This window comes from Diospyros lotus, chromosome 12 (assembly GCF_014633365.1).
Source record: "Diospyros lotus cultivar Yz01 chromosome 12, ASM1463336v1, whole genome shotgun sequence".
NCBI classification, from domain to species: Eukaryota; Viridiplantae; Streptophyta; class Magnoliopsida; order Ericales; family Ebenaceae; genus Diospyros; species Diospyros lotus.
This window is the reverse complement of record NC_068349.1, coordinates 30,203,643-30,225,647: the sequence shown is the minus strand read 5'-3', so window position 1 is coordinate 30,225,647 and position 22,005 is coordinate 30,203,643. Positions and strand designations below refer to the sequence as shown.

Below are 22,005 nucleotides of genomic sequence, written 5' to 3'. Positions count from 1 at the left end.
GATCGATTTTCTTGGAGGCAAGCAAGAGTAACATACGCGGTTGCGATTTCAGTGAGCCGGAGTTGAAGTGGTAACCCAGCGCTGGCTGTTCAATCTTCAGGAGGACTGACGAACTCCTTACCAGCGTGATTTCCTACAACTAGACGAACTCCTTACCAGCGTCAGATTCTCTGTTATTTTTCTGTTGATTAGTTTTTGGTTGAATCTCGAAAATTGAGTCAACGTACAAGGAGATTGAGCTTGGGCTGATAGCTTAGGCCGAACTTGGAAGTGCGAAGCAAATTCCGTGAACATCCTTAGCCTTCAATTCCAGCAGCTTGTGTAAATTACAGTTGTCCTAGTAGCTGGATCTAAGTCACTATGTGTGATAGAAGCAAACAAACCCAAGCGAACTTAGCTGTTGCTTCTTAGCAACAGATCTCGGCCACTGCTCAGCTTCTGATCCCTCTTACTGCCGCTAAATTCTGTGGGGTCTTGGCCAAATTATAAGAGGCTAAAGTCCAAGATTGCAAGACTGATTGGGTGGTAAGAGGTGGATGAACAGTTCTGGCCCAAATTGAGAAGGCCCAAGCGAACTTAGCTGTTGCTTCTTAGCAACAGATCTCGACCACTGCTCAGCTTCTGATCCCTCTTACTGCCGCTAAATTCTGTGGGGTCTTGGCCAAATTATAAGAGGCTAAAGTCCAAGATTGCAAGACTGATTGGGTGGTAGGAGGTGGATGAACAGTTCTGGCCCAAATTGAGAAGGCCTAAGGCGACTTGTCCGTGGCTCCGGAGAAGGGATTGAGCAACGAATCAGTGAAGAGGAATTCCGTAGGCGATAATTCCAATCAAATTCTAGGCTGCTAGTAAGGTAAACAAAGGGTAATTTCGACTTTGAATTCTTGTTAGCTTTGTTGAAATTGGAGAGGCGATGAAGAGCAGTATGTATATAGCTCATTGGTCTTCGAAGTATGCTAATTGTGAAAAATGGGCTAAGAGGAGACCATTGGAGCCTCAAAGGCAGTAGAAGAATTCTTCATTTTCAGTTGGAATGGAGTCCCAATTGCAGCCAAATGATGCTGCATTTTCTGTGGTTAATTTTCAAGCAAGAGAGCAGCCTCAATTGCAACGGAACAATGCTGCATTTTCAGTAGGGTGTCCTGCTCGTGAAGTTAGGGAAGGCAGTGCATATATGGAGCAGATGAGCCTTCAATTGCAGCAGAAGAAAGCTTCCTTTTCAGCTGGAATGGAGTCTCAATGGCAGCCAAAGAAGGCTGCATTTTTAGTTGGCAGCAACAAGGAAAAGAAGAAGGGGATCAGCCAAGTTGACAAGGAAACAAGAAATGTAATACATGAAGAGTGCAAGGAATTCGGTCGAATGTTTCGCGAGAAGTTGCAAGAGTTTGCAATGATACTATCTAAGAAGTATCATTACAGTTTTCCCGCCAAATACTTTGATGACTATCATGGAAGTTTTAACAATGAGGAGTTTCTTAAAATAGAGAAGCCAAAGGAGACAAGGAGGTGTGAAACTGATTCATCATTGACTTCCGAGTATGTGCTTGGGTACTTTGAATTAGGCAACAATATCAAGAAGGATGTTGGCAGCATCAGAGATAATATTGGTGATGGATTACATCCTTCAAAGGGAACTTGTAATGAAAAGAGTGATAGGGCAGCTAATGCAGAGGGATCATCTAATATTGCTGAAAAAGAAGTCCAAATAGAGGAGAATTGCAGCCAACAAAAGGAAAAAGAAGCTGCTGGATTACTTGCATGGAATCAAAAGGAACCAACTGAAAAATCAATCAATATTAAGGAAGTTGTTGCTGGAATCAAAGCCAATTTATCAATGGTAACTAAGGATTCAAAACATGGAAGTAGATTGGATGAGGAGATCTGTAAAGATCACACTTTACAAGAGCTGGAAGCTGATAAATCAGGGATTGAAATCATAGCAGCCCCTAATTCCAACGCTCGCGGACAGCATTGGTCTGAGCACCCAAGGCAAGTCTATAACTCTTCATCGCTATATTTCCAGAATGTTGTTGATATTTTTGCAACAAAGATTGGCCATGGGTTGAATGGGAACACAGTAAAGGTAGCTATGGTTGTAGAGTCGTTATCCATCCTTGTATTGGAAAGGGAGACCGATTTTGGTCGGCCAGCTATGGCAGAAAGTCGCATCAAAATTGAACTCGATCAAATTTCTTCAATTGAAGCTCTAGGCCAAAGTATGCTTGGGATGGATCTTGGAAACCTAAGAACGAAGAAGAAGAGGCCTAAAAGATGCAAGCAAGCAAGAAGAATGAAACGGATTGAGAAAGCGGGTGTTGGATGAAAAGTAATGAATAGTTGCTGCAAGTTCTTGGGGACAAGAACTCTCTCAAAAAGGGGGGAATTGTCATAACCCAAGGAATAATTAGAAGGGCAATAATGTAATTAGTTACCGTAGTTGGTTAGGAGCTATTTCTGTTACAGCACATTGGTGTTGTTACCCAAAGAATAATTAGAAGGGCAATAATGTAATTAGTTACCTTAGTTGGTTAGGAGCTATTTCTGTTACAGCACATGGGTGTTGTTATTTTGTTATTTTCCCTTTTTGTCTTGTAGCTTAGTTGGTTAGAGAGCTTTGTCTGATAACTAAATAAGGCTATATATATATATATTGCCTCAGCTGTAGAAAGAGGGCATCCAGAATTAATGAATTGAATACTATTTCTCTCTAATATTCCACTCTTTCTCTCTTGTTCTTCTTCCTATTTCTTCTGTTCTTCTATTTCTCCCTCTCTTTCTCTCAATATCTCTCCTTCTTTCTACTGATTTTCTCCCTCCTACAATTCTAATTTCCCTCCCCAATTCCTCTTCTAAGCTATCACGAACCCTAGGTTCGTGACACTTTTAACTCCAGTGGGATATCCTATAAATAGGCATTTTTTAGCCCTAGGTTCTAGCTTGCCTTGCTTTACATGAGCATAGGCAAGACACCCGAATATCTAAGGTGGTCTAAGGATGGTTTGTGGCCTAACCATCTTTCATAAGGAGTCTTAAACTCAATTGTAACAGATGGTGATCTATTTATCACATATATTGCAATTGATACAGTCTCCCCCTAGAAAGATTTAGGCAAAAAATTCTTCTTGCATAGCTTTAATCCACCAAGGGATCCAAGAGAGCATCATGAAATGAAGTAGGACCTAGAGTGCTCACTAAAGCATGAGGAGAAGAGGACAAAAGATGTTTGGATTTAGATCTTGTAATCATAGGATGAATAGAAGGAGCAGGATTAGAAGTAGATTTAGGTAAAGGATTAGATATAGGCTGTTGAGAAGAAGTTGACGACAAAGAAGGGTAAGAAGAAGAAGAAGGTACAATAGACGAAAAAGATAAGGAAGGAATAGAGGATTGTACTACCCAAGGGGAGGAAGAAGAAAAGGAATGAAATAGAGTAGAAAGACAGTTAAGACATTATTATAAATAAGGGATGTACTTGAGATTGTATGGAAACAGCAAATTTTCCTATCAATTCCAGAGAGGCCAAAATTTTCCTCTATCAAATTTGAGATTGATATCTTCTAGATGTTACTAATAGAAGGATTAAATAGCATAATCTAAGTACAAGATTCAAACACATTCATATCCTTTCCTTTGTTACATGAAATGGGCATGAACAGGGGGACTAAAGAGTCATCTAACAACTGGTCAAGGGTTTAACAGGGCAATGTTTCTATAAGATGTTCAAGATAAAATAACTAGTCATTAGTTGAATCATTGACCAAGCATGTGGCAGCCCAACTGATTACATCCTAAAAACAAAGGTTTTGTTGAGTTGAGTGAAAGAAGTGAGTAACTTGATTAGATTTGAACAAAATTCTGTATATAATGAAGAACGTTAAGTTCCCACACAGAAGTCCATTTGCTCAAAAAAGTTGTCATAGGAATTTAGCAAAAAGAGAGTGAAGGTTAAGCATAGAGGCAATACCATTTGCATTACCACGTCAGAAGATAATACTAGCTGTTACTATACTCAGAATAGGATTGATAACTGGTAAGAATCCAAAATCAAATGGTTTACCTTAAAGTGGCCATAACAGGAACATAAGTCCAGTACCTAGGATCAGACAACAACTATAGGAGAAATACGAAACCTATTCGATTGAATTATATATTGTTGTTGTAAGCCGAAGGGACAAAAGATATTACAAATTATCATATATTTTAGACCTCCAAGATACCAACTTAAAGCAAATGACACAACAAATAAATGAGCAAATCAATATTTTAGAGGCTGCATAAAATAGCTTTCAGCCCAAGCTCCAAAACCTTATCCCTTAATACAAAATAGAGTATGGATAGCCACCTCAACTAGATTATTGATCCGAATTTGGGAAGTTGAGACAACATAGCTGCCAAAAGTATAAGTCATATAAATCTCAAAGACAAGCCAAAGTCAAAGCACACATAGAGGAGATATAATGTGCTAGGAAATTAAAAGCTCAATGAAGGAAACAACCAGCCAGTTGGCTAGAGGGGGGAGGAGAAGAACAGAAGAAACAAGGTATCATTATCCAAAAAAGACAAAAAGATCTTTACCGTCTATTCAATGACAATATCAACATAGAAAATATTTATCAAAACATTAATTAATTATAAAACTGGAAAAATTAGAAACAAGACAAAGATGTTGAAAATAATGGTGTAAAAAGCAGGAAAGATATTAAACTCACGTATAATGTACAATTCAATTTTCCAATTGTATATAGGTCTGCTCAAATGAGGAATCCTCACTTTGGGATCGCCATAAGTTATCTGTAAATAACAATTTGGCATCAAATATTTTAAAAAATTGTATGCAGAACAAGCTGAGATAATAAGACAGGTAAAAAAATGCTGTTTCAGCTTTATGATTACCAGCAGGTAGATTCCTCCGGGTTTAAGAAGCCTACAAACAGGAAGTGATTGTTTTAAAATGAATATTTAGTGCCATTAAAGAAATAAAAAGTTTAAATAAATATGGACAATTTAATTTCACAATAGATGGCAATCACCAAACAGTTTTAGAAGCTCATAAAGCCCACAACCTGCACACTTCACCCAGCATTTGAGCAGCACTAATTGGAGCATCAACACCACACTTAAAAAACACAAGCAAATCATTAGAACAAGCTAACAGCAATTGGGAGAACAATTGGAAAACACAACTTACCATCAATGAATCAAGAGTTCCTACAATGAGTACCAGGGTAGCAAGCATGTGAAAGTGCCAAAAAAAAAGTACAATCAACCCCAACAATATTCAAAAATTTTAAAAATTTACCACAAGCAAGAAAACCAACATACCTTTGTCAATGACACCATCAAATGATTCATCTGGGAAGAAGCTCATATCCCTAACATCCATTTGCATGTCTGTTGATTTTCTTGAGGAAACATCACCATAACTAAATTTGTTTTCTTAACAAATGGTAATATGTGATATCCTCCAAAAAAAATTTTGCATAGGATACATTTTAGCTGGGGAACATGTTCATATTTCCTTCTCATCAGGTCAATGGCCACCAAGGAAATATCAATGTTCATTATGTCTTCATATCCATCCTTAATCATGTCCTCTGACATAACTGCAAAATGTACTTTCTTTCACGTAAGTTTGTCAATAAGTAGAAAGCTTAAAGTACTGTTATTCAAATGGTTCAGGAATTTTCTGTAGGAAGGCATCACTCAGAGATAAGATGTTGGATTTGGTTACTGGGAATGCCATTTTGGCAATCATCAAAGACAATATGCCAGTTGAGGATAGTAACAAGTTTTCTTAATAACTGACAATTACGGAATCTTAAACAAACACCGTCACATCCAAAACTGCATGTTATGCAAAGTTACTCTTAAAAAATCATAACTAGTTTAGAATGGGTTTGACATGCTCTAATCTGTTCTCAAGATTAGTGTTCCCTCCCCCCCCTCCCCCCCACATACACACATATATAGACCACCAGGAACCTTCCCTTTCTCTCCACAATCTATATTTGCTCTCATTTTTCTATGTGCCTACAGTTGATGGGACTTATGTAATGAGATATGATCCACTAGGTATAGTTATTCTTACAGGAAACAGGAGTAAAGGATTGCAGTGAAACACATATTGTAATGGCCCGCCTCCCGGAGCCCCTACCGCGGATAGAGGATCCATGAGAGGGTCATTACTAAAATGATATCAAACAATAACACATCTACAACTCACACAACCCTTATTAAATCATAATTTTTCTTTTATATAGCATCTCATAATCGTTTTTACATAACCAATCACCACTTGAGCCCACCTGGCTTACATAACATATATCTAATTCAAAATTATAAACCTTACACAAAAACACCCAAGACCTAGATTCGGGAGAGCTCTGCACTTGCTACCATGACATGACGGCCTGGACCCAACCCCGCGCGTACACACCTGCGATTTCAGGATACTCCTACCTGGAATAATGTAAAGCAAATGTGAGTCGCGAGACTCAGCAAGCTTATGAAAGGAAGACTATAGGTTTAGGATATGACTCTTCCCATGACACTCCATGCAAATCATGCCAATGCAACATCATATCATGCCATGCCCAATACCTGCCTTATTTCTAGATGCACAAACACAGTGTTATTAAAGGCCCAAGGCGCAAAGGGCCTTGGAGCCTAAGGCGCAAGGCGAGACGTGCGCCTGGCAGGTGCAAGTCGCATGCTAACTAAGAAGAAAGAAAAATATACTTCTTAATTGAATAATAAGTCATAAAATAGATCCTAATCACATATCAACATTTATGTTATCAAAAAATTCAAGAATTCAACATATATTAAATAAATCACAACATAAACATACTTCATGACATACCTGTAAATTTCAGCAAATTAAATCCCACCATATTTCAACAAATCAGAAAAAAGAATCAACATTTAAACACCACAAATAAAAAACAAAATTAGTATTTGACATATATAATTAAAAGCCAACAAAATAGTATTAAAAATGTCATTAAACTTAAGCAAAACCCACCAAAAAATGTTAGTTTTAAGACTTTAAGTCAACAATCAACTTAAAAGGAAAAGTTAAATGATCAACCTTAAACCATTAATAGGTCCTAAATGGCTAAATTTTAATTAGGATTAACTAGATATACATAATAACTAGAAATCATCCTCATCATCAAGATCAAATGTATCCATATTTTCATCATCAGAACTATCATCTCCAATATCTTCTTCTACATCATCTCCCTCTCCATCTTCTTCTTCCTCGTCAAGATCCATTGGAGCATTTGAAGTTGATGCCCTTGTCCCCCTCCCCCTTGTCAAATTTGAAGTTGAAGTCGCTTTTGATCTAGTTGAGTGATTAGCTTCTTCAACACTAGATGCCATAGCAACATCAGCCCATGTCAAATCATGATCTTCATGTACCAGCTCATCATCTGACTCTCCAAATTTATCAATTGCCCCAAGCAACCACTCATTACTTTCATTAACTTCATCTAAAGAAATTGGATCAATTGATTTACGCAAACTAAAACGACATCTCAAAGCTCTATTATACTTGACAAATACCAAATCATTGAGACGTTGTTGCTCCAATCGATTTCTCTTTTTGTTATGAAGCTGTCATAATTAAATTAGAATTAGTAAATTAAAGAAATAAGAAATTATACACCTTTAGTGGTGAATATTAAGAATAAGAAAAAACACCCTTACATGCTCAAAGACACTCCAATTCCTTTCACAACCTGAAGAGCTACAAGTGAGGCTACATATCTTGATGGCAAACTTTTGCAAATTAGGGGTTGCAGTACCAAATTGAGACCACCATTCAACGAGGAAAAAATATACCATAATGACATAATCAGTAATTGAAAATTACTAGTTGTAGACTAATGATTAGACTTACTTAGATTATTAATTAAAAAACCATATTACCTGGTGCCAATTGATTCCTTCCTCTTATGCATATTTGTTTTCCAAATATCCCTTCAACATTTTTATACAAGCTTAGCTCTTTAGAAATTTTGTCTTGCACCTCTGCAGTGGGAACCAACCTCTCTATGGTTTGATACAACCCATCAATAATCTCTTGATCTTCTCCAATGCTTGCATTTGAATAAAAAAATTCTGGATTCAAGTAATAACCGATTGCATGTAGAAGACGATGCAATTGAATATTCCACCTCCCATCAATGATTTCAAATATTTGCTTGTATTTCCGTTCATCATCAAAAGATTTTGCAATGGCTTCTTTTGCCCTATCCATAGTCTCATAAATATAAGGCATAGCAGGCTTATCCTCATTGTCTACCACTCTAAGCACCTTGACAAGTGGCCCTGACACCTTGAGAGCATAAAGAATATTTTTCCAAAATGAATCTTGTAACACTGTTTGAGATGCAAGCTTACCCCGTGCTTCTCTTGTAAATTTAGAGTTAGTCCACTCTTCTGAAGTGAACATCTTCCTCAAGTTAGCTTTTTGTTTATGAAGTCTTGAAAGGGTGAGGAAAGCCGTGGCAAATCTTGTTTTCCCAGGTCTTAACATCTCTCTCTTTTTTGTGAATATTCTCATCATATTCAACACTTGTGTAGAGCTATACAAGAATCCATTTACTGCACATGCTTTTTGAAAAGTCTTATTCAATATAGGAAGTTTAAAAATATCTTCTAACATTAGGTCTAAGCAATGGGCAGCACATGGTGTCCAATATAAGTGCTTTCGCTTAGCCATTAAGAACTCTCCTATAAGACAAGTTAAAAATCTGTCATTAAACTAACAACATCAACATCATTCAAAGGCAAAAGTTAAAAAATAGCAAACTTACCAGCTAAAACATTAGCCGAGGCATTATCAATCACAACTTGAACCACATTTGCTTCACCTACTTCCTCTACAAACTGGTCAAGTAATTTAAATATTTTAATAGCATCCTTGGCATATGAGGAAGTATTAATGGATCTAATGAACATGCTTCCCTTTGGACAATTTACCAAAAAGTTAAGCAAAGATCTCTCTCTCTTATCCTTCCAACCATCACACATAAGGGAACATCCATATTTAGGCCAATCCTCCTAATGACTCTTCATAATTTCATTTGTGCGTACCAACTCCTTCTTAAGATAATGAACTCTCACCTCATGATAACTAGAAGGTTTCATGCTTGGACTAGCTCGACCAATAGCCTCAATCATTGGCTTAAAACTTGGATACTTGACTGCATTGAAAGACAAGCCAGCTTCATACATCCATCTAGAAAACCAAACACAAGCATTCTCCCTCAGTTCTTTATTGACATGGGTCTTCATTGTTGTTTGCTTCCCAGTGCTCACTTTAAGTTTAGGAGGCAAAAGCAAATCCAAAGGCCCTTTCATCCTTTGCTTTTTTTGTTGCATTGTTAAACCTTGACTTGAACTTGAAGACATAGGCCTTTTAACACCTCTTTCAAAAACCACTTCATCATCATCATCATCATCTCCAAGGGTATCAATGTCGTCAAAATCTGGTATAACATCACTATTGTTCTTCTCTTCTAGCTTTTTCGACATATACTCTCTAATTTCTTCTTTAACATGTAAAGGACATTTTGGACAAACTTTGGCATTCCTATACCCTCCAACAAGGTGTTGTTTAGCTCGGTAAACCCCTCCTTTCGTTATTTTTCCACAAAAATTACATTTTAAACAGTTTATGTCCTTTGGATCTGGCAGTGTGTTATATTTCCATGCTGGATCTTTTCTACCACTGCCAGAGGAGCCACTGGGAGCATTTGAATCAGATGCCATTAGGATTAGGATATCTGCCATAATCATCATAAGCAAGGAGTCATAAATTTGAAAAAACATTGTAAAAAAATTCTGAAAAGAAACATGGATCAATAAGTGGCTGAATTTCAACCAAGGAAGGGAGGAATTGAAAAAGAATTCTAATTAGCGGTGGGATTTTCTAGAATGGAGAACTGATGCAGCCATGCAGGACAACAAGAAGTATTGCAAAAGATTGGAGGAGAAGAGAAAAAATTTAGGGAGGGGAAAGAAGAAATCCAGGGAAGTAGTAGAGATCAAACTTCTATTCTATTTCTAATCAAGCATAGGATCCGATTAAGGATTAAAACTTCTATTCTATTTCCAAATGCTGCAGTTGCAGCAGTTTTATAAGAGTATACTTGAAAATTTGTAAAGACTAAGGCTAAATTATGCCAAAAAATGTTAAAAGAAAAACAAATTAAGAAGTAGCAGTAGGCATCAACAAATAAAAATTAAACAAAAAAATAACTGAAGAAGAAGAAGAAGAAGTAGCAGCAGCAGCAGCATAAAAAAGAAGAAGAAGAAGCAGAGGAAGAGAAGAAGAAGAAGAAGAGGAAGAAGAAGTAGCAGCAACAACGTAAAAAAGAAGAAGAAGAAGCAGAAGAAGAAGAAGAAGCAGGCTAGCAATAGCAGCAACGTAAGAAGAAGATGAAGAAGAAGTAGTAGCAGCGTAAGAAAGAAGAAGAAGAAGAAGATAAAGAAGCAGGCTAGCAATAGCAACAATGTAAGAAGAAGAAGAAGAATAAGGATAGCAGGAGAAGAAGGAGCAGGAGGAATGATAGCAGCAACGTAAGAAGCAGCCGTGTAAGAAGAAGAAGAAGAAGAAGGATAGCAGCAAAGCAACGTAAGATTAAGAAGAAGCCGCGTAATAAGAAGAAGAAGAAGCAACAAGGATTGTCGAAGAAGAAGCAGGCTAGCAACTGCCAGCAGCGAAGAAGAAGAAGAAGAAGAAGAAGGGATTGTCGATATGTTACCTTGGCTTGGAGAAGCAGAAGCAGCTCAATCAGAATTGGAGAAGAACTTGAGGAGTTGCAGTTCCTGTGTTGCGGAGAGAAAATAATGCTGCGTAAGAGAGTTTTGGAGCCTTGGAGGTGTAGTCTCTTGGCCTTCTAGAAATCAGATGAGCTGGAACATCATATTTTTTAGTTTTGTTGACTTTTCAACATTATATTTTATTATTTTCTCTCTTTAAGTTTTAACAGAAATGTTTAGAAAATAAAACAAGATTTTTCAGCTAGGCATGTGCGCCTGAGGGAGGCACGCCTGAAGGGCCTAGGCGCGCCTGGCTGGATCTCGCCTCGCTTGGACATGGCAAGGCGAGATGGCTGCGCCTTGAGGGGCCTTGCGCCTAGGCGCACGCCTATAACAACACTGCACAAACATATAATAAATTTCACATAAGCGGTCATTGGGACCCACATAAAACACACGCTGGCACCCAAGTCCAACACACAAACCTGTTAGTAGTCTTTTATAAGCTACCTCCATACCATTTCCTTTACATGTCCATTCCTGTTGCTCCCGCAATAATTTGTTGCCGTGGGTCTCACCCCAAGGTCTTACTGTTGTCGTGGGTCTCACCCCAAGGTCTTTATGTTGCCGTGGGTCTCACCCCAAGATCTTCTCGTGGACCACGCCGCCATGGGTCTCACCCTAAGGTCTTACCGTGACCACATCGTGGACCACGTCGCCGTGGGTCTCACCCCAAGGTCTTACCGTGACCACATCGTGGACCACGCCGCCGTGGGTCTCACCCCAAGGTCTTACCGTGACCACGCCTACCACCCAAACTTATCACCTAAAAACGCACATTCTCACCATGCAGTGCAACAAATAGGAAATGCAATGACTTTTGTAGCATAAACGTGATGACAAGGCCCCCATAAACGTGATGACAAGGCCTCCATAAACCAAGTATCAAGCCATGCTACGCCCACATAGAAATACACACATGCAATATGCTCTAAATGCACCGGCTCACCTAGGGAACCCAAGTTGGCTCTTAGACTAACCGGGTCATGCAAATGCTGACACACCCCGTCACACACAAAGCATGTCCCAACAATGAATGCAACCCAAGCCCTATGTAGCACATACATCATGATATGCACAAGCCAAGGCGAGAATCTGGCAGTACCAGCTCTTCTGGCCCGTCTAGCGCTTATCGTAACAGCCGATGACTGGCACCCATACATCCAGCCATCAACTGCCACGACCTACGGTTGACAGTCAGTGGCTTTGTACCCCATACCCTTAAGACACACATAAACAACATTAAACTCAGTCTCTTAAGCTCAACATTTCTCACACTTTATCTGTAACAACATAAACACCATTATGTCATTCACGTTCTCTTCTCTTCTCAAACACAGGAAACCATTTTCACATCCATAACAAACTATTAACATAATCCAATGATCTTGACCACATCCATTTTCTAAGAACCTAGCCCCAACGGGTTCTGCATCATTTCCAAGGGAAGCGGAGCGATACGAAGCTCCGTGACGATCGAAAAGAGAGACACCAAGACATCATTATTTAACTCATTCCATTAACAATAAACTCATTAATAAAACATAAGTCATATAGTGGTTACCACGCGGATTATAACTATTAATGTGTGGAACCGAATCATGGTGAGGGAGGGTTTAAAATATGAAAAATAACGAAGACTCTCACAGGAAATGAAGAACATGAGGAGAGGGTTAGGAGCTTGCCTGTAGACAGCCGATCGTAGCTTCTCTCATACTCCCGCTGCGAAGCAAAACGTTTAACAGAAAATAATAAGTTTACGGCCTATATTAATCAAATCTAACCGTATAAAATCCGCGATTTAAACGTATAATACTTATAATAATTTTACCCACTTACCTAGGTATTTTAAACACCGATTAATCCACAAAATCCCTTAATTTTCCTCACTTTTCCTTCCATTTTTAGCCGCCGAGCGCCTGCTGCTCTTCTCCCTCAATTTCTCTCTTTCTCTCCCTCTTTTCCTCTTTGTTTCTCGACAGCAAAAGTGGCTGAATTGGCCTTCAAATTGGCTTCAATGCTTGCTGCCTAAGATTGTCCTATTTATACACAATTCAAGTGGCTTTTAAGCCCCAAAAAAGATATGGCCAAGATAAGGCCACGCCACGCATACACACACACACACATATATATATATATACACACATTAAGTAATTAATTTAATTTAATTTAATTTGATTTATTTTATTATTATTAGTATTATCATTATCATTATTATTATTATTATTATTATTATTATTATTACTATATTTTATTTTATTATTTTCATAAATACTTCCAATTAATTTAATTAATCACCTTAATTTCCTATTTCTTCAAAATATCATAAATAAGTATTTTCTCAAAAATTTCCAAATATTCTAAAATATCCTCAAACACCCAAATTAATTATTTTTACTTGTCTTCAAATTTTTGGGATGCTATACATATATATATATACACATAGAGGTGGAGACAATAGTGGTGGTTAAAGAAGCTGAAATGATGGCATCCAAAGCATTTTGGAGGAGTGTGAGGGCAAAAGATGGGATGCAGAAGAAAGGCAACTGGATGGCCAGATGAAATCAAATTAATCTATGCCCTCTCTCTAATGGGTGGAACACATACATGCAGGGAAATTTTGTTAATTCGCAATAGTGCCACCATCTACTCAACCATATAAGATCTTTCAAATACAGGAAAAATGCAAGGAACAAAACAAAGGCGTAGAACTAATGTAACGTAGTAGTCATATTAAACTAATAGACAACAGAATAATCTTCTTGCCTCTCCATTCTGTTGTCCACGAGGGTTGGAGGACCAAGACATGGACACAGATCAGAACTGTTTCATTTTGTGGCTCATTAAGGTAGATAATAGTCACCATTCCCACTATTCTGGGAAATAAATCACCATCTATTATTTCTACATGCAAGACATGGATTTAATGCAATCAGTGAAGTGCCAGATCCACAGTTGGACTTCAACATCAATTCACTGATAAGAAAGGTCCTCAAATGATTTCCTTGAGCTACTTTTGGCTAGCTCAAAGTATTTGTTGAAAGAATCTCACAATCGGTTTTTCAGACAAGATAATCGATAATACTTTCCCCTTTTAGGGCATATAAAGGGAGTTCAAATTCCAAACCATTTCTCTCAAGCTAGGAATTGGGGAATCAAAATACACTATTACATTGATTGATGAACTTCATATCTCAGTTTTCCTATCATAAATGAAGCTAGCCAACATTAGAATTTTCACCAATCAGAAATCATGAACATGCAGTAAGTTTCCCCCCAAAATGGAGGCATGAGAATAAATTTCATAAAGAAAAACTCCACTTAATAACCCACCCCTGCCTCTTATAACCCATCTTGCCTCATATGAGGTGCATATCAATATCTGCCACAAATGAGCACCTCATTTTCTCTTTTTTCTTTTTTTCTTTTTTTGTGAGTAGCTACAAAACATCAAATATATATGTTAGGCATAGGGCAATATTATTAAAGGCGTGCCTAGGCGCACCTTGGGCACCTGGAATGCTTCCAAGTGGACGCATACCAAAAAGGTGTGTCTGGACTTTTAACTGCTTTTTAGGGTTTTTATTTTACTATTTATTACTTTATTTAATTTTTTACTATTTAGGGTTTATATTTATTGTTTCAACTACAAATTTGACAATGAGTAAAACAGCTACTACTTGAAATGCTCCAATTGAATTTGAACTTGATGAAGATGGAGAGGGAGATGATGTGGAAGAAGAGGATATTATAGATGATGCTTCTAATGACAAAAATATGGAAATGTTTGATATTAATGATGAGAATGATTTTTAAATTATTTAAAGTGCATAATTAGTTAATCTTAATTAAGATTTAAAACTTATAAATTGTTTAAGATTTAATTTAAGTTGACTTAAAGATTTTTAAATTGCATTTTTTGGCATTTTTTATTGTTCTTTTTATTAATATATGTTGAATTTTTTAACTTTTCTTGATAACATGCCTATGAATATGTTATTAGGAGTTAGAACTTATTTTATACCTTATTTTTCAACTAGAATATATATTTTTCATTCTTTTTTAGTTAGCATGCGCCTAATTCCATCAAGCGCGCGCCTTGCATTGCACTTTGCACCTTAGACTCCAACACCCTTTTCGTCTTAGTGCGCCTTATGCCTTCAATAACACTAGCATAGGGGAACCTAGGTGTGAACATGGGGCACAAGCGGGGTTATTCAACCCCTACCACATGACACTAATTAGATCCACAAACCACAGAATTAGCTCAATCAGCATGTTAGATCACATTTAAAACAATTTCACATTATTAAACATGAGTTTCTAAATAGCACAAGCAAAAATTGTATTACTCTTCAAGGACAATAGGTATCATCCAATTCTCAAGAATTTTCAATCTAAACCATTGTTTTCTGTCAGTGTTTTACTTCTCATAGGCCTAAAAGACCAATATTCTCAACCCCAACATGTCTATCCACTTGAGAGAAAGGGGGACGAGGGTAGAACAAGGACAATGGGGAAAAGAACCACACTCAATAAATTAACTAAGCCATCTACTTTTGCAAAGCCTTTTTTCTTTTCTTTTCTTTTTTTTTTACCTTACATGGATTGGGTGGAATAGGGTCAAGAGAAAAAGCATGTATATTATAGATCTCTCTTCAAGCCACCAATACCTCAAGCCTCATGCCCACTGAACAGATGCAGACCCTCTGGACAAGTGAATTAAATACTGAATAATATTTTTTTTAAATGATTGAGCTCAATACAACAACAATAGCATCATAAAGATTAATTATGAGATTGAATTAAATACAGATTGTTAAAATTTAATTCAGTTTTATATGATTGGAATGGATGCAGAATAATTAAAAATTTTATTCTCTTGATTTCACTCCCCTAGTGTTTCTCCCCTGGAATCTGCTTCTTCTTCCTTAGTCCCTTTCATCAAATGTCCTTCCCCTCTTATCCCTCTCCAATATTTCTTCAATTCTCTCGCATCTCCTCAAAGCTTCCTCACTCATTTTAACTAATCACAATGAAAGATTTATGATGCAGCCACCACATCCCTCTTAGTTTTCCCCCTAAAGAGGATTGGATGGATTTGAGGGTAATGCTCCTAGTAAATAAAATAGCTAAGTAGAACTATAAAAGTTTGACTTGCACATTTTTTTCAAGTTTGAAATAGTTTTGCTTCTAGCAATAGATTAGGCGTGGCTGCTCCTGGAAGCAACAGATGAAGTAAAGGAAGTAAGACAAAGAAAGAAGTGAAACATAAGAAATTATATTTAGCAGTAAAAAACAGAGACTAAATGGATGAGGACAAAAATGATCAGTTTGGCTGTTTAGAAAATCAGTAAGTGCCAAGTAACACGGGAATAGAAATTCAAAATCACACATGCTACATTCTTGTTTCCGCAAAAAAAAAAAATCAATCCAAAGAGTTGTAATATAGCGGAAAGGGAAAAGGTGAAGGGGATTGCTCAAAAATAATTTGCTTAAAATCAAATTTCAGGAAATAGAAAGCACAAGCTAGTTGTGTAACAAGGACTTGGAACGAAAAAAATGGCATAGATTACGCAATGCAACTTTACATACATACATAACTAAGATGGTTCATTTTCCTTTACTTCCAAGAAACCGAGGTACAAACGCAGCACAAGTCTTCATAAATTAGGGTGGGGGGAACAAACCGAGTAAGAGTAAAACCTCAATTTTCAGAGCAAACAAACAAACTCCAAATTTGAACAACTGGAAAAGAAGAATGGGTAAACTAACTAAAAAAGAACCAAAAATCAGAATTAGAATCGAAAGAGAGGGATTGGGGAAAATACCGGCATTCCCGCAACCGACCATGAGGACGCGGGAAGAGGTGGGGATGTACTTGCGGACGAAAGGGCGGAGGGCGGCGTAGCGCTGGTACCAATCGTACAAGGAGCCGGCATCCTGAATGTAACGGGCGTCCCAGTAGAGGGCGTCGCCGTAATTGTATGTGTAACACGCCGACACATCTCTGTACATATTCATAATAATCTCCGGCGTCGGCCTGCTTCGGTCTATCCGGCGGCGGCGGCAGTTGGTGGTCGGTTGCGGTGGTTTGGGGACGAAGAACTCTCTGTGGAGTGTGGAGTGACGCTTTCACGCCCAAAATTCGCACACCGACCCCTTTACTCCATTAACACCCTCGTGCCAGATGATGATATTTAATTTTTATTAACAAAACTCACAATTAAGCAATTAATTAAAAGGTAATATTTGTTTTAGGAGTAATGATTAAAAAATATTTAGATATATTATTTTAGATAACACATATTTATTATATTTTAGTTTTAAGTTTAAATATTTTTTAATCTTATTTTTTATAATAAATATATTTATTTTAATGCAAACTAATAAATATATATATATTTAACACTTTTTTAATTACTTGACATGTGGAATAAATTGACTACACTCCCCTTTTACTTTAGTTTTTACCTTAGATATCCCTTCATTATAAACGATATTAATTAAATTAGAATTAAGTTAAATTATTTTTAATTTTTATTAATTAAATTAAATTTTATACAAAATAAACAAATAGAATTAAAAAATAAAAATAATAATAAAACTTGTGAGTCGATAGCTTTGCTGGAACTTACTGGGATGGGTTCCAATGGAACCTAACCACTAGCGATGGCCATTGTCAACAAGTTAAGCATTGTTGAAGATTTAAATTATTTTTTATTTATACTAAATGTAACTTATTTAAATAGGGATTAAAGATAATTAAAAATTACTTTTAATTTAATTAATGTCATTTGTAATGGGCGACGTGATTTAGCCATTACAAAAAAGTTTAAAAGTTGATTTGGTAAAAAATAAAGTATAAGAGTGTTAGAGTCAATGACTTAAAATACATAAGATATGTAATTAATTTACTTAATATTGTTAGTAATAAAGAGATGTCAATGACTATTTCATAAAAAGTTATAAATTAATTTAATAAAATATAAAATATAAAAAAATATTTAAATCGAATACCTAATATGCATTATGTGTACTTATTGTACCCTATTATAGGAAAATGTAAAATAAAAGATAACCAAAATATTGAATAAAAAAATATAAAAAAAAGAAAATAAATAAACAAAAGAGATAAAAGACCATACCAAACGACTTGATAATCCCTAAAGCAATGGAGCATATTTCAGAGACCCCCTTTAGTGGCTCTCTAAGTCGCCTCTTATGAAAGTCAAAAATTACAGTAATTGAGTTTCGAAAGAGAGTTTCCCAAGTGACTAGTTGTAAGGCATCCCACAAAAAAATTATGATGTCCACTCCAAAAATCTCTTAGCAAATAAGGCTTGTTAAATAGCAGCCCTTATCCTATATCGATAAGAATTCATGTCTTTTAGGAAATCATTCGTATAAATATAAAAGGACCCCTACCCCTTATGTAAGTCTTTTTTATTTATATATCAAGCGCTTTGTGAATTTTTCAATAATTTTTCATCTACTGACTTAAGCATCAAAGTATCTGCATGGGGATTGCCCTACGCCTTCTGATGGTGTTCATCCTTGCAAGAGTTTACTAACTTAAAGAAAGATTTCATGAGACTCTAACTACTATTATTGTATTCAACTAATAACAATTGGTGTCGCTTGTGGGGTTAGCTCAAAAAGACTAAATACTTTAATAATGGTTTGTACACAATCTCAATCTGTCAACAACCAAACGAAATAGGGTCTTGATGTCAATACCCCCAGATTCTTCTGAGAAACCAAAAGACTTTCACATAAGGATAACTTGGGGCCTTTGGAACAGCTTAACCCATGGTACCCCAAAGTGACTATGAGGCCCTAAGGTTGTAATTGAACTGAGCTGAGTTGAGTTTCACTAAGCTTAAGCTAAGATCATAAGCCAAGCTCGAGCTTGACTCAAGCCTTAAAGCATGGCTCGAGCTCAGTTCATCAAATGTTGACGAGTTGAGCCCTAGCTCAAGCTAACTTGTTATTTTGTTTAAAACTAATTTGTTATTTTACTTTATGAAAAGGCGTCATTTGTTGCTTCGGCGTCCCCCGAATCCTCAACACTAACCATGGCACTCAATTTGACTCCAAAGCGTTCCATGACTTTTTCCAAAGATAGGGGATTTAACTTCACATGCCCTTTATTGCCTATTCACAAGTGAATGGCCAAGTCGAAACCAACAACAAGACTACTCTCCATAGCCTCAAAACTTAGCTTGAAAAGGCAAAATGTGCTTGGGTGGATAAGCTTCCCACCATCCTATGAGCCTACAGAACCACCAACCGAGTACGCCCAAGAGTGACGCCATTCAACTTGGTGTACGATATAAAAGCCCTCATCCCAGTTGAGGTGGACATCCAGTCCCCCTGAGTAACGGCCTTTGATGCACACTCTAACTCGAAGCATTTGCATAGAAATTAACCTCAACTTGCTTAAGAAACTGAGGGAGTACTTTCATTTGACTAGCAACAGCAACATATCACAAAATGATGGCAAGTTACTACAACACCTGTGTTCACGATAAACTACTTTAAGAATGAGACCACGTTCTCGAGAAGTTTACAATTACCAATGCGTTCCGAGAAGAGGTAAACTAAGAGCAAGAGGTAAACTAAGAGCAAACTAGAAAGGCCTGTACTAAATTCAATAGATGTTAGGGCCAAACACTTACATCATTCAGACACTACAAGGGGAAACACTTGGGAAGATATGGAAAATGTTGTGCTTGAAGCGTTATTTTCCTTCTTCATTTATGTAATTTTACATTTCCAAGTGTTATACTTCCTCCGTGAACAATAGTAAAACACACCCCCCCTTGTACTCTCTTGGACGTAGGCTAAATGAGTCGAACCACTTAAAAACTCGTGTACTATAAACAATAGTGGATGACGGTGTGTGTACATGTGTCCTAAGCTACTTTTACTTTATGTTTTCCCTCACATATGGATGCATATATGTTTTACCTATTTGCCTTGTCTTACAAATTACATCATTATCGAGAAAGTAAACAAGGAACCTACAAGGCAACTAATGTGCATTTTTATCGTCAAGAAAACTAATACCCTCTATTTCGGCAACATGTGCTCACACTTCACTGGAAATCGAACATGCATAGTGTTCTCTTACTCAGCTTTGTAATACTCAAAAAATTTTGTACTTAGGTGTAATTTTTCAAAGTTATTGGGGCAAAAGAGTAATTTCTTAAAGTTGTGAGGATTAAGTGTAATTTTTGAAATCTAAGGACTTGAGGGCAAGGGGCCAAAGTGAAAGAGGGCAAAAGCTGAGGGGCTGAATTGTAAAAAAATAGTGTGAACACTACAACCTGTCGACGACTGCACTGCGGCCATCGGCAAACGTCTAATCGATATCCGAGGGAAGGGACTAGGCCATCAAAGCCTAGAGGAAGATGACCGGTGCAAGAAAGAAATTGAATTAGCTATAAAATCATCTTAAAATGCCTATAAATAGTCGGGATTTAGCCGAGGGTTTCATTAATTTTCAGTTGAAAAATCTGAACATTTGGATAGAAATTAAGGGAAATTGATAGAGGGATTATGTTCTCGAAGTGAGGGAGATAGTGTCTAGAGAATTTGAGAGATTTTGGTATAGGATTGAGGATGTTTCAAAGCTTTGCCAGAAAAAATGGGTTTCGCCGAAAACACACTGTAATCAATTAATTAGAGGGTGTTTTGGCTAAATTTTTGAGCCATCAATGAGTCCATCGTGTTTGGAAGGAAGAATAGAGCAAGAAAGAGGAAGAAAAACAAGCAATGCCTGAGAAGAAAACCGAAGAATGCGTGTCGGTGCGGGCTAGTGTAGGCGTGTGAGGTAAGAGAAAAATAGAAAAAAATAGAGAAAAAATGGAAAAAAAAAAAGAAGGAAAAATTATGGAAAATTCTGAAAAATTAGGGAATTTAGTTTTATTAATTTTTCAAAAATTTTGGGTAGGAAAAATATCAGGGCATAAGTCTCAAGACAGGGCATGAATTTTGAGGAAGCTTAAACAACTAGAACAAGGTGAGTGATTTTTTTCAAAAATTTATATGTGAAATGATTTACATGAATTGAGCATAAATTTAACTAGAGTTGCTAAGATATATGTGATTTATGTGCATCTTATCATACATGTGCATGTTATATTGTATTGGGTATGGAATTATTGGCATATCTATAATTCTGTCATCCATGTTGATCATGGTGTGATGGGATGTTACCCTAATAGCGTGACCTGCATTTTCCCAAATGAGTTTTGCCTGAATGAGCATAGAAGTACCTCGTTTCGTGTGTGATTGTCGGGATGACTATCGAGGGTTTCGTGTCAGAGCTAGAATGCTAATGAAAGCTACCCTAGGCTGTCGGTTGATTTATGTCCACGCATCATACATTCATGAAAATTATTTTTAACCCTCATTTAGAAGATTTATCTTCTAATTTGGACTTTGTCCTAGAATATTCAACGTTCCAGGTGAGACGAGCAATGGGAAATGAAAGAAGATTGCTAAGATGTGATTGTATTGGTAGTCATGTAATAAGTCCTACACTCATGCTATGACAAGTTGTGAGAAACTTGATAATAGGTGGCATGTTACAGCTATTTATATGTTAACTTTGTATGCTGGATATTGTAATATTTATGGTTATTGAGAATAATATTGTATTGTTTGATTTCTTTTACCATTACAATATCCCATTAGGTTTCGATTATGCTTTCGCAGTACTTAGCTTATCATTTGGAATGCTAAATATTTATCTTTAGGATTTTTAAATATAGTAGTTTGTAAATTTTGAGATGGTGTTGTAAGAAAAAGAATATATATTCAAAAAAAAATTTCAGAATAGTGACACTCCTTGGGATGGCAGGTTGCTACAAGTTTAATCCCTCCTAGTCTAACCTCACAACAGTCCCTATTATGCCCTTTCGCTATTCTGTGAGGCTCTACATCAACCATTGCTTTGCCTACATAGGCCCCTATAAGAGACCCTGGTGCACCCTTGAAACAGGTAATCTAGGTTTGAAATGGCTACACTGGATTTCAAAGGATGGCTAGGTTCGAGTTTAACAACCGCCAAAAAACAAAAGCATAGGCTACTATTCCTCAACAGTGATGCATAAATTCATATAAGTCCTTACTCGAGGCACAACTAGCTGTCATTTAAAC

The 22,005-nt window shown here is 36.8% G+C and overlaps 2 protein-coding genes across 6 annotated transcripts in view; both read right to left on the bottom strand.

The window, feature by feature from the left end:
• LOC127787114 (uncharacterized) overlaps window positions 1-16,993 on the bottom strand; it is a 37,066-nt gene extending 20,073 nt beyond the window's left edge. For 3 of the 5 annotated variants that reach the window (XM_052314978.1, XM_052314979.1, XM_052314980.1), the window contains exons 1-7: window positions 16,668-16,993; window positions 5,490-5,603; window positions 5,323-5,391; window positions 5,189-5,208; window positions 5,064-5,116; window positions 4,894-4,924; window positions 4,710-4,791 (exon numbers count right to left, since the gene is read on the bottom strand). In XM_052314978.1, coding sequence (XP_052170938.1) covers window positions 4,710-4,791; window positions 4,894-4,924; window positions 5,064-5,116; window positions 5,189-5,208; window positions 5,323-5,391; window positions 5,490-5,603; window positions 16,668-16,860 — 562 coding nt within the window. In that variant the 5' untranslated portion in view covers window positions 16,861-16,993. The remainder of the gene's footprint in view (window positions 1-4,709; window positions 4,792-4,893; window positions 4,925-5,063; window positions 5,117-5,188; window positions 5,209-5,322; window positions 5,392-5,489; window positions 5,604-16,667) is intronic. The other 2 variants (XM_052314981.1, XM_052314984.1) reach the window with 1 other exon arrangement.
• LOC127787115 (uncharacterized) lies at window positions 6,635-7,934 on the bottom strand. The gene is made up of 2 exons (XM_052314985.1): window positions 7,714-7,934; window positions 6,635-7,620 (listed from the first exon to the last, which is right to left on the bottom strand). Exons 1-2 carry the CDS (start codon window positions 7,849-7,851, stop codon window positions 7,156-7,158), a joined length of 603 nt encoding a protein of 200 aa, XP_052170945.1. The 5' UTR covers window positions 7,852-7,934; the 3' UTR covers window positions 6,635-7,155.
• Window positions 16,994-22,005: the final 5,012 nt, after the last annotated feature.